This window comes from Bufo gargarizans, chromosome 9 (genome assembly GCF_014858855.1).
Source record: "Bufo gargarizans isolate SCDJY-AF-19 chromosome 9, ASM1485885v1, whole genome shotgun sequence".
NCBI classification, from domain to species: domain Eukaryota; kingdom Metazoa; phylum Chordata; class Amphibia; order Anura; family Bufonidae; genus Bufo; species Bufo gargarizans.
This window is the reverse complement of record NC_058088.1, coordinates 18131324-18144908: the sequence shown is the minus strand read 5'-3', so window position 1 is coordinate 18144908 and position 13585 is coordinate 18131324. Positions and strand designations below refer to the sequence as shown.

Below are 13585 nucleotides of genomic sequence, written 5' to 3'. Positions count from 1 at the left end.
ATACCCTTTTTGGGATAGATTTCAAATAGCTCTGATATAGCAGGAACCACTAAATTATGAAATTGCTAAATTGGGAATTGTACTTCAACCCAGAACAAAAAATGTGCTTTGACGGGCACTAAATAACTTTCCCAGCTACAACAGGACAACGGTAACGAGAGATTTAGAGGGATTTAAATTTGAGGCCTAGTATTTAGGCGCTGGGTGACAGGTATGGGTTTAGTGACAGAATTAGACTTGGAAATACACAGTAGCGGGTGTGTGTGAAGTTATTCTGAATGACCCTATGTGCACCTTCAATATTATATACCCTTTTAGGGATAGATTTCAAATAGCTCTGATATAGCAGAAACCACTAAATTATGAAATTGCTAAATTGGGAATTGTACTTCAACCCAGAACAAAAAATGTGCTTTGACGGACACTAAATATCTTGCCCAGCAACAACAGTACAGCGGTGGGTAACGAGAGATTTAGAGGGAATTAAATTTGAGGCCTAGTATTTAGGCGCTGGGTCACCGGTATGGATTTAGTGACAGAATTAGACTTGGAAATACACAGTAGCGGGTGTGTGTGAAGTTATTCTGAATGACCCTATGTGCACCTTCAATATTATATACCCTTTTTGGGATAGATTTCAAATAGCTCTGATATAGCAGGAACCACTAAATTATGAAATTGCTAAATTGGGAATTGTACTTCAACCCAGAACAAAAAATGTGCTTTGACGGGCACTAAATAACTTTCCCAGCTACAACAGGACAACGGTAACGAGAGATTTAGAGGGATTTAAATTTGAGGCCTAGTATTTAGGCGCTGGGTGACAGGTATGGGTTTAGTGACAGAATTAGACTTGGAAATACACAGTAGCGGGTGTGTGTGAAGTTATTCTGAATGACCCTATGTGCACCTTCAATATTATATACCCTTTTTGGGATAGATTTCAAATAGCTCTGATATAGCAGAAACCACTAAATTATGAAATTGCTAAATTGGGAATTGTACTTCAACCCAGAACAAAAAATGTGCTTTGACGGACACTAAATATCTTGCCCAGCAACAACAGTACAGCGGTGGGTAACGAGAGATTTAGAGGGAATTAAATTTGAGGCCTAGTATTTAGGCGCTGGGTCACCGGTATGGATTTAGTGACAGAATTAGACTTGGAAATACACAGTAGCGGGTGTGTGTGAAGTTACTCTGAATGACCCTATGTGCACCTTCAATATTATATACCCTTTTTGGGATAGATTTCAAAGAGCTCTGATATAGCAGGAACCACTAAATTATGAAATTGCTAAATTGAGAATTGTATTTCAACCCAGAACAAGAAATGTGCTTGAACGGACACTAAATAACTCGCCCAGCTACAGCACTAGGGACAGATTTAGCTGGATATAAATTTGAGGCCTAGTATTTAGGCGCTGGGTGACAGGTATGGGTTTAGTGACAGAATTAGACTTGGAAATACACAGTAGCGGGTGTGTGTGAAGTTATTCTGAATGACCCTATGTGCACCTTGAATATTATATACCCTTTTAGGGATAGATTTCAAATAGCTCTGATATAGCAGAAACCACTAAATTATGAAATTGCTAAATTGGGAATTGTACTTCAACCCAGAACAAAAAATGTGCTTTGACGGACACTAAATATCTTGCCCAGCAACAACAGTACAGCGGTGGGTAACGAGAGATTTAGAGGGAATTAAATTTGAGGCCTAGTATTTAGGCGCTGGGTCACCGGTATGGATTTAGTGACAGAATTAGACTTGGAAATACACAGTAGCGGGTGTGTGCGAAGTTATTCTGAATGACCCTATGTGCACCTTCAATATTATATACCCTTTTTGGGATAGATTTCAAATAGCTCTGATATAGCAGGAACCACTAAATTATGAAATTGCTAAATTGGGAATTGTACTTCAACCCAGAACAAAAAATGTGCTTTGACGGGCACTAAATAACTTTCCCAGCTACAACAGGACAACGGTAACGAGAGATTTAGAGGGATTTAAATTTGAGGCCTAGTATTTAGGCGCTGGGTGACAGGTATGGGTTTAGTGACAGAATTAGACTTGGAAATACACAGTAGCGGGTGTGTGTGAAGTTATTCTGAATGACCCTATGTGCACCTTCAATATTATATACCCTTTTTGGGATAGATTTCAAATAGCTCTGATATAGCAGAAACCACTAAATTATGAAATTGCTAAATTGGGAATTGTACTTCAACCCAGAACAAAAAATGTGCTTTGACGGACACTAAATATCTTGCCCAGCAACAACAGTACAGCGGTGGGTAACGAGAGATTTAGAGGGAATTAAATTTGAGGCCTAGTATTTAGGCGCTGGGTCACCGGTATGGATTTAGTGACAGAATTAGACTTGGAAATACACAGTAGCGGGTGTGTGTGAAGTTACTCTGAATGACCCTATGTGCACCTTCAATATTATATACCCTTTTTGGGATAGATTTCAAAGAGCTCTGATATAGCAGGAACCACTAAATTATGAAATTGCTAAATTGAGAATTGTATTTCAACCCAGAACAAGAAATGTGCTTGAACGGACACTAAATAACTCGCCCAGCTACAGCACTAGGGACAGATTTAGCTGGATATAAATTTGAGGCCTAGTATTTAGGCGCTGGGTGACAGGTATGGGTTTAGTGACAGAATTAGACTTGGAAATACACAGTAGCGGGTGTGTGTGAAGTTATTCTGAATGACCCTATGTGCACCTTCAATATTATATACCCTTTTAGGGATAGATTTCAAATAGCTCTGATATAGCAGAAACCACTAAATTATGAAATTGCTAAATTGGGAATTGTACTTCAACCCAGAACAAAAAATGTGCTTTGACGGACACTAAATATCTTGCCCAGCAACAACAGTACAGCGGTGGGTAACGAGAGATTTAGAGGGAATTAAATTTGAGGCCTAGTATTTAGGCGCTGGGTCACCGGTATGGATTTAGTGACAGAATTAGACTTGGAAATACACAGTAGCGGGTGTGTGTGAAGTTATTCTGAATGACCCTATGTGCACCTTCAATATTATATACCCTTTTTGGGATAGATTTCAAATAGCTCTGATATAGCAGGAACCACTAAATTATGAAATTGCTAAATTGGGAATTGTACTTCAACCCAGAACAAAAAATGTGCTTTGACGGGCACTAAATAACTTTCCCAGCTACAACAGGACAACGGTAACGAGAGATTTAGAGGGATTTAAATTTGAGGCCTAGTATTTAGGCGCTGGGTGACAGGTATGGGTTTAGTGACAGAATTAGACTTGGAAATACACAGTAGCGGGTGTGTGTGAAGTTATTCTGAATGACCCTATGTGCACCTTCAATATTATATACCCTTTTTGGGATAGATTTCAAATAGCTCTGATATAGCAGAAACCACTAAATTATGAAATTGCTAAATTGGGAATTGTACTTCAACCCAGAACAAAAAATGTGCTTTGACGGACACTAAATATCTTGCCCAGCAACAACAGTACAGCGGTGGGTAACGAGAGATTTAGAGGGAATTAAATTTGAGGCCTAGTATTTAGGCGCTGGGTCACCGGTATGGATTTAGTGACAGAATTAGACTTGGAAATACACAGTAGCGGGTGTGTGTGAAGTTACTCTGAATGACCCTATGTGCACCTTCAATATTATATACCCTTTTTGGGATAGATTTCAAAGAGCTCTGATATAGCAGGAACCACTAAATTATGAAATTGCTAAATTGGGAATTGTATTTCAACCCAGAACAAGAAATGTGCTTGAACGGACACTAAATAACTCGCCCAGCTACAGCACTAGGGACAGATTTAGCTGGATATAAATTTGAGGCCTAGTATTTAGGCGCTGGGTGACCGGTATGGATTTAGTGACAGAATTAGACTGGGATATGGCCAAAAAATGAACAGACTATTGCTGGTTAAATGCACTTGGTGTGACAGCTTCACCCTGATGTAGGCTTTAGCCAAAAAACAACCACACCATTGAGGGTTAAATGCACTTGGTGACAGGCGCAGCTTGCCCCTGATTTTGTATATGGCCAAAAAATGAACAGACTATTGCTGGTTAAATGCACTTGGTGTGACAGCTTCACCCTGATGTAGGCTTTAGCCAAAAAACAACCACACCATTGAGGGTTAAATGCACTTGGTGACAGGCGCAGCTTGCCCCTGATTTTGTATATGGCCAAAAAATGAACAGACTATTGCTGGTTAAATGCACTTGGTGTGACAGCTTCACCCTGATGTAGGCTTTAGCCAAAAAACAACCACACCATTGAGGGTTAAATGCACTTGGTGACAGGCGCAGCTTGCCCCTGATTTTGTATATGGCCAAAAAATGAACAGACTATTGCTGGTTAAATGCACTTGGTGTGACAGCTTCACCCTGATGTAGGCTTTAGCCAAAAAACAACCACACCATTGAGGGTTAAATGCACTTGGTCGCAGCTTGTGCTGGCGCACCACAAGACACAAAATGGCCGCCGATCACCCCAGAAAAATGAGACTGACAAACGGTCTGTGCAGCCTAAAAACAGTGAGCAATTGAGGATCAGCAGCTCAATGATCCACAGCTGCAGATCGATCAGTTAATCAAGTCCTTTGGAGGAGTTAATCTGCCTAATCTCGCCCTACTGTCGCAGCCGCAACCTCTCCCTACGCTAATCAGAGCAGAGTGACGGGCGGCGCTATGTGACTCCAGCTTAAATAGAGGCTGGGTCACATGGTGCTCTGGCCAATCACAGCCATGCCAATAGTAGGCATGGCTGTGATGGCCTCTTGGGGCAAGTAGTATGACGCTTGTTGATTGGCTGCTTTGCAGCCTTTCAAAAAGCGCCAAGAAAGCGTCACAAAAGCGCGAAGAAAGCGACGAACACCGAACCCGAACCCGGACTTTTACGAAAATGTCCGGGTTCGGGTCCGTGTCACGGACACCCCAAAATTCGGTACGAACCCGAACTATACAGTTCGAGTTCGCTCATCCCTAGTCAGAATCTGTAAACACCTTTCAGACATCCCATATACCAGAGTAAGAAATGTTTCAGCGGCCAGTCTACATTTCTCGGTTTCTCATCAAGGAGATACCGCAGGTTTTCAAGTACAGGCCCTAGAAAGGGTTAATGCTCCTGCTAGAGGTGGTGACTACAAGCGAAAGCTCCTTATCAGGGAGTCCTACTGGATTTTTCGCATGGGTTCCCGAGTTCCAGCAGGGTTAAATCGCAAACACGATCTAATCCTGCATTACAGATCTTTGCTCATATATACTTTTAAAACAGTTTCTGTGTTTTTTTTACATATCCGACTTTTTATTTCTATGTGCCCCTATATTCACAAGGCATTTGGATAGTAGGTGGACCCCAATTTTGTGTGTTCACTCCTGCTAATAAAACCATCTGCGGGTGCTAGGGAGTTCAGCTATTTAAACATGTAGCCATTCAGCAACCAATGTGTCATGAATGAGGATCAGTATTAGAGCATCCGAAACATGTAGACCTGCTTGCCGTGTTGGATTGTTTTTATCCTGTGTCATTTTTGGAATAAAGAACAACGTCTTTTTTTGGAAGCTGGACATCCCGTCTTATATTTCATATAGTTAACAATATATATATATATGTAATGTTACATTAGAGGGGTATTCCCATCTTATTGATCATGTTTTATTCAATTCTATACCCCCCAGTGAGAGTTTCTCAAAATATATTGTATTTTCAAAATCCTTTGGTTTTCTTGTAAAAACGAAAAATCCAATACTATTGTTTACATTCGCTGCCCATGGATACAGCCACCGATCGCCGGCCGCATCCATGGGCCGCGCTTGCGCAGAGCTTATCCGGGTGATCCAGTGGCCGGGCTCTCTTACTTACAGTGAGCGCGCACGTCGGGCGGCTGTGCATGCGCTGATCAATTTTCCTTCGTGCCGCGTCTACAATAGAACCACGCATGTGCGGCTCCAACGCAGCACAAATGAAGATAGTCCTGCGCAGGCGCGGCCGCCCGAGCAGTTCAGACGAGTCCGGACAGCGTTGGAGAGCCAGCGGAGGACTGGGACCCTACTTCATAAGGGGTGAGTATTATTTTTACATGCACCATCAATTCCACCAACGATTGGGGGCTGATGGAGGCACTTGGGGGGCTGATGGAGGCACTTTGGTGGCTGATGGAGGCAATTTGGGGGCTGATGGATGCACTTTGGGGGCTGATGGATGCACTTTGGGGGCTGATGGATGCACTTTGGGGGCTGATGGGTGCACTTTGGGGGCTGATGGAGGCATATGGGGGGCTGTTCGAGGCATATGGGGGGCTGTTTGAGGCATATGAGGGCTGTTTGAGGCATTTAGGGGCTTATGGAGGCATATGGGGGGCTGTTTGAGGCTGATGGAGGCATATGGGGGGCTGTTCGAGGCATATGGGGGCTGTTTTAGGCGTATAGGGGGCTGTTTGAGGCATATGAGGGCTGTTTGAGGCATTTAGGGGCTTATGGAGGCATATGGGGGCTGTTTGAGGCATATGGAGGCATATGGGGCTGTTTGAGGCATATGGGGGCTGTTTGAGGCATATGGGGGGGGGCTGATGGATGTAGCAGAGCTGAATATGCTGCTGTTCAGCCATAGTTCTAGTGGGGAAGAGATAAATAGATGTAGCAGAGCTGTATATGAAGCTTTTCAGACACAGTGATAGTGGGGGAGTAGAATAAAGATGTAGCAGGGCTGTATAGGAAGCCATTCAGCTAAAGTGATGTTAGGGGACTGGAGAAGACACATGTAGCTGAGCTGTATATGCATCTATAAAGATACATAGTGTAAGGTTTTACACAACTGGAGTACAGCTGTAATGGAAACAAATCTGCATCAGTGCTGGTGGGTGGGGGTTAGTCAAGCTTTTGAGCTAATGTATAATTGTCACGGCTGAGGATGGGGGAAACCCTCAGCCGTGCGATGCCAGAAGATGTTAGTCGGTGCTCGGCCAGAACAACATAATTAGGGAGCAGGTCACCTCCTAGCGCATCCCTAATCTGAGCCTGACTCCTAGCTGTATGAGCCGACCTTCATGGTAGGAGGGCTCATACTCAGGAACCTCGGATCCCTACTGACAGATCCCTGAGCTAGAAGCTGGGTAGACAACCTGTTCCTCCTGGACGCAGAGAAACAGGAGTCTAAAGTGGCCAAGCTACATAGAAAGGGGAACCTAAACAACTTATGGCAATGGCAGGTAAATGCAACAAGAATAACACCTACCTGCCACAGACACAAAGCCTGGAACCCATGTGCAAGTGCTGCTGTCCACACCAAACATAAACGAACACAGCACACACCACACAGGAACCCAGGACCATAAGCTGCAATAGAGAAGCAAACAAAAGACACACCTTCATAACATCGTGTATAACATAAACTTATACATAAACTTAAACTTATGACTACAAGGGTGGCCCCCACTGGCAGATGGTATATAAGTAGGAGGATGACTCCAGCAGACCATGGCTGAAGTACCCCTCTGACTACTGCTCTCAGCAGAGGCTAAATAGCCCATGTAGCCACACCCACACAGACACACCCAGTGTTCACACACACACAGAAGGGAGTTAACCCTTCCTACACCAGGCATGGGAGAAGGCTACTGAAAAGGGAGGTGTACAAACAACATCACACAAATAAACCCCGTGCACACCAAACAGGGAAAGTGCAGACAAACATAAGTTGCCAGCGGCAACCGCATGCTGTGACAGTGAGCGCCCAGCAACCGCTCAGGCCGCTCCACTGCCAACAACCTTTAAGCAGCGACCAAACATCTTCTGGCACCAGACGGCTGAGGGTTTCCCCCATCCTCAGCCGTGACAATAATATGGAATTATAGTTTTTGATGCACAGAATGGGTTTGTAAAAGATCAGACGGAGATTTTGTGTGTAAAACTGTGCAGAACAGCCACGTGTTACTGTACACTGAGCTCACGTCACATGGCTCTCTGATGATTCCCCAGCAGGGAGAGGGGCCTAACAGACACTGCAGGCTGCCAGACTGATGACTCACACTCTTCACATGAACTAGCGCAAGGACTGAGTTCTCAGTGTGATGTCATAAGGAGGCGTGGCCGGCCTTCACTCAAACTGCCTAAGCCCGCCCAGCCTTAGCAGCAGAAAACCAGGAAGTGAACAGCATAGCTGGCAGAAAATGAGGATGAAGTAGCAAGATGAGAATACCCCTTTAATAAAATATATGTTCTCTGAGTTTTCTACGACAGTTAACATGATCCCACATTCAAGCTCTTTTCTGCCATTTACAGATATCTATGTCTTTGGTCTGGGTGAGGAGGTAAGCCATAATGAAATCAATGATATTGCATCCAAGAAAAATGGTCAAAAGCATGTCTTCAATATGAAAACAGTAGAAGATATGAAGACAGCCTTTGATGAAATGATAGGTAGGTAAACTTAGATTTATTCCTTGCCTATTGTTGCGATGTGATGCCTTGCTCCGGCTAGTGTCGAGCTGCAGGAAGCCCGGGCTACATGTCTGTGGTCTGGAATGGGCCTGTGATCTGCACCTCTGTATGCCGATGTGGGAAAGACAACAGTACAGTGATGGCTATTCAGGCGGTGCCATGTAAACCTCAATGGCGATGGCTACGGGCATGCACCTCTCCCTTATATGCCTGTGGGGATATATAGATATACTTTAGTGGGGTTTGAGTCTCGTGGGTAGAATGGTTTTGTTATAAAGTATGTCTCTTCTTACACTTTACTTTTAGACAGTGCAGGAACTCTTCATATGTGTGGACTTGCCAAAGAACCATCTGAAAATGAAAAAGTGGACGTGAAGTATCCCTGGATTGCTAAAATTACCATCACTGTAAGTGGCCATCACCTATCTCTTAAGAAGTAAATGCGCCATTTTGTACTTCATAACTTAAGTACATTTCTGCTAAGTGTGTCAAAACCATACAGTTCTGATCAGTGGATGTGGAACCACTGTGTCCATCAACCAGTTTGACTTTGGGCTAAATCTAAGGGCTTCATGCTGGCAGTACCTTGGTATTCACCCTTTAACCCCTATATAGAGATCTGGACTTCGCTGCAGGAGAGCCACTATGTCTCTGCCTACTGGAGTAGTCCTGGTGTGGTTGAAAGCTAACCCACAGGGATCAGAGACACTGGTGCAGAGCACCGAGGGATCAGGCCAAACTTGTAGTTAGTAACAGACCAAGATTAGTGCAGGCAGCGTACGTGCTAATACGTGAAACAAGACCAAGGTCAGGGCTGGCAGCAGAGGGTCACTATGGTAAACAGGCAAAGGTTGGGTCAGATAGTGGAGTATCAGAATCCGGTAAGCAGGCAGAGGTCAGTACACAGGCAGACAACAGAAACAAACACCTTAGTAAGCTACTTTATTGCTCAGGCAGAGAATGAAACAGTACAGCATATATAGCAGAAGCTGATTAGAAATTAGAAACAGCTATGCAGCTACCCATAGCTATTGAATGTGTATGGCAGACTATAGACATATAACACAAGAAGACAGGTAGTGTCATGAAGTGATAGATCGGCAAGAATGGCATAAATGTACACAGTCCAAAAGATGCAGAAACACATTATATAAAAAAACATAGATGAACAGAAAACAAGGAAACCTCTGTCTGGTGGCAGTAAACTGTCAGAGCCACAATTATCTAGTGAAGTGTCTCAAACCAGGTTTTTCAGAACCCCTGGAGTTCCTTCATGGAGTGTAAGTGATTCTCTAAAATTATAATCGGCAATGGTAGATGACCTCGTCACTGGAAGCCACAGACAGCAGAAGGCTGTATACGGACCTCAAGCACTCATCTCTCTGACCATCCACCAGTAAGAGTGAGCTATGCAATTCACTAACTCAATCCCTTATGTATAATGTAATAGGCAACATGAAGCTGTTGGCTGAATTAAATGGTTTGAGAAAGTCCACAACCATCATAAAACTGTAAATGAGCAGTTTCAGTAAGTTGTCAGAAAGCCTCAAATGCCAAAAAGCAGCAGACTGAAGTTGTCAGCAAGCTATAACCATCTAGCGCAAAAAAAACTGAGGTTGAACTGCATCCGCGAACTGTCGGAAAGTCACCTAGAATCAGAAAACTGTATATTAACAGTATCAGCATGCCATAGTCTTCTAATGCCAGGCAGCAGCACATAAAGTGACAATAAGTTGTCAGAAATCCATATACTGAACATCCATATACTAAGATTTTAGTCCAATTAGCCACATTCATTAAAACTCAGTTTTTCATAATTCCTGATATATCGTCCTAGCACACATTCCTTCTCTTCGGTCTCTTCAGATCACTACTATATTTCGAGAATAATACAAGAGACAAGTATTTATTTCAGCTTTTATTTCTCTTATCAAATTCCCAGTGGCTCAAAGGTTTACATACAACAAGTCGACTGTGTCTTTAAATAGCTTGGAAACTTCTAGAAAACAATGTCATGGATTTAGAAGCTTTCCATAAGATTGCTACTTTGTTTGACATTGTTGGAAAAATCATAAGAAATCAGCCAAGATATTAGGAAAATAATGGTGGACCTCCACAAGTCTGGAACATCCTTGGGAGCAATTTCTGAACATTAGAAGGTACCATGTTGACCATGCAAATTTAAACACCATGGAGCCACCAAACATCATGCCCTTAAAGAAGGGCACACTCTATATTCCTAAAGATGAATGTACTTTGTAAAAAAAAAAAAAATCTATCCATTAATAACAACAGCAAACGAACTCATGAAGATGCTGGAGGAAAAGGTCCAAAAGTATCTCTATCAACAGTAAAACATGCCTTCTATCGAAAGGACATGAGAAGCCACTTGGCAAAGAAGAAGCCACTGCTCTAAGACTACCACAAAAAAGCCAGGCTGCTGATTTCAACTTCACATGGAGACAAAGATCTTACTTTTTGGAGAAATGTCTTCTGATCTGATGAAAAAAAAAATGAAACTTTTTCCTCCATCGTTTTGTATGGAGGAAAAAGAGGAAGTCTTGTGAGACAAAAACACATGTCACAGCATGAAGTACAGGGGAGGCAGCATCATGTTGTGACTGGCACACTTCACTAAATAGATGGCATTATGAGGAAGGCAAAGTATATGGAGATATTAAAGCAGTATCTCAAGAAATCAGCATGGAAATCAAAGCTTGGAACAATGACCACAAGCAAACTTCCAAAGTTGTGGCAAAATGGCATAAGGACATCGAAGTGAAGGTAATGGCATTCACAAAGCCCTGGCTTCAATCCCAAGGAACATTTATGGGCAGAACTGGAAAAGCGTTTACCTTCAATGAGGCCTACAAACCTGACCCCAGTTGCACCAAATCTGCCAGGAGGAATGGGCCACAATTCCAGCTATTTCTTGTGAGAAGCTTGTGGAACGGAACCCAGAACATCTCACCCGTGTTTGTTCATTTAAAGGCAACGCAACCACCACTAGTGATGAGCGGCAGGTGCAATATTCGAATTCGCGATATTTCACGCACAATACAGACGTGGGTCACTTTTGCTACATTTTTCAAGCTGCTAGAAGTTTCCTGAGACTGGAGAAAATGGTTGACTGAATATTACAATAGCTTTATATCCAGATAGAGTGCTCCAATATATTCGCGATTGCGTAAATCGTCTATTAATAATGCGCATATTTTGGCCCAATACGTGCAACTTCACATTTTCGAAGTGGTGATATTCGCTACTAAAATTCGCGATTCGAATACTCTTGCCCAACACTACTGAACACGTGTATGTAAACTTCTGAGCCACTTGGAAAGTTAAAGGGGTTGTCTCACTTTAGCAAGTAGCATTTATCGTTTAGAGAAAGTTAATACAAGGCACTTACTAATGTATTGTGATTCTCCATATTGCTTCCTTTGCTGGCTTGATTCATTTTTCCATCACATTATACACTGCTCTTATCCATGGTTACGACCACCCTGCAATCCATTAGTGGTGGTCGTTCTTGTACAGTATAGGAAAAAGCGCTGGCCTCTCTGGTGGCCGGGAACGCGGGAGTGCACATAGGCCAGTGCTTTTTCCTATCGTGTGCAAGCACGACCACCCCTGTTGGATTGCAGGGTGGTCGTAACCATTGCAATGAGCTGTGTATAATGTGATGGAAAAATGAATGAAGCCAGCAAAGGAAGCAATATGGACAATCACAATACATTAGTAAGCGCCTTGTATTAACTTTCTCTACATAATAAATGCTATTTGCTGAAGTGACAGAACCCCTTTAAGTAAATCCTCGTCTCTTGTTTTTATTCTGACATTTCACATCTAAACTGATTGAAGAGAGAGAACATGAGCAAGGCCTCTTGCACACGACTGTATGGCTTTTTCTGTATTTTTTTGGTCCGCAAAAACGGATCTCCAAAAAATACGGATGACATCCGTGTGCATTCTGTATTTTACGGAACAGCTGGCCCCTAATAGAACAGTCCTATCCTTGTCCGTTATGCGGACAATATTAGGACATGTTCTATCTTTGAACGGAACAGAAAAACGGAAATATGGAAACGGAAAGCATACGGAGTACCTTCAGTTTTTTTTGCAGATCCATTGAAATGTAACCATGAAATGTAACAATTCCGTATACGGAATGCAAAAAACAGAACATAAACGGAAAAATAAAACGTTCGTGTGCAGGAGGCCCAAGATTGTGAAAAGCTGAGTTCTAATGAACTAAGGTGGATGGACTTCAGCTGTAGCTGGAGAAAACGTGTTCTGGTGCCAGAAGACAGCAAACATCACTGTCACGACCACGGTCATGGTCGTGACTCCTGTATCCGCAAGCTGTTGCCTGCGGTCTGGTTTGGTTGTTCAACCACAGGTGAGGGCCGCTAGTATGTTGCCTCACTTGTGGTTGCCGCTGGCAACATGTTGTCATTTTGTATGTGGCAGTATAGCAGCCTGATCTGGTGCTAGGCAGCTTGCTGCGATGTGCATGCGGTTGCATAAGGCAACCTGTCTTTGTATGTGTGCACTTTTGTTGTTTTGGTGTGCACGGGATTTATGTTTGAGTACATTTCTCCTTTAAGTTGCTGTCTTCCCTTGCCTGGTGTAGGAAGGGTTAACTCCCTTCTTTGTGTGAACACTGGGTGTGTCTGTGCGTGGGTGTGGCTACATGGGCTATTTAGCCTCAGTAAGATCAGAAGTCTGAGGGGTACTCCATCCATGGTTAGCTGGAGTCATCCTCCTGGTTATTTACCATTTGCCAGTGAGGGCCACCCTTGTGGTCATAGGTTTATGTTCCATGATGTTATTTTATGTTTATGTGGTGTCTGTTATTATTGCGGCTATGGTTCTGGGTTCCTGTGTGTTTATGTGTGTGTGGACACCAGCTTGTGAGTACGGGATCCAGTCAGTGTGTCTGTGGCAGGTAGGTGGAGAAGTGCTTTTCACCCTCCTGCCATATTCATAGGCTGTTTATGTTTCTATTCCCTTGAAGCTTGGCCAGTTTAGACTCCTGTTTCTCCGTGTCCAGGAGGAACAGGTTGTCTACCCAGCATCTAGCTCAGGGATCTGCGGAGGGTTAGTAGGGATCCGAGTTT

The 13585-nt window shown here is 43.3% G+C and overlaps 1 protein-coding gene across 1 annotated transcript in view; it reads left to right on the top strand.

The window, feature by feature from the left end:
* The window catches only part of LOC122946788 (complement factor B-like), a 70066-nt gene that overhangs the window by 43800 nt on the left and 12681 nt on the right, over positions 1–13585 (top strand). The window contains exons 10-11 of the mRNA XM_044306598.1: positions 8307–8444; positions 8772–8872. Coding sequence (XP_044162533.1) covers positions 8307–8444; positions 8772–8872 — 239 coding nt within the window. The remainder of the gene's footprint in view (positions 1–8306; positions 8445–8771; positions 8873–13585) is intronic.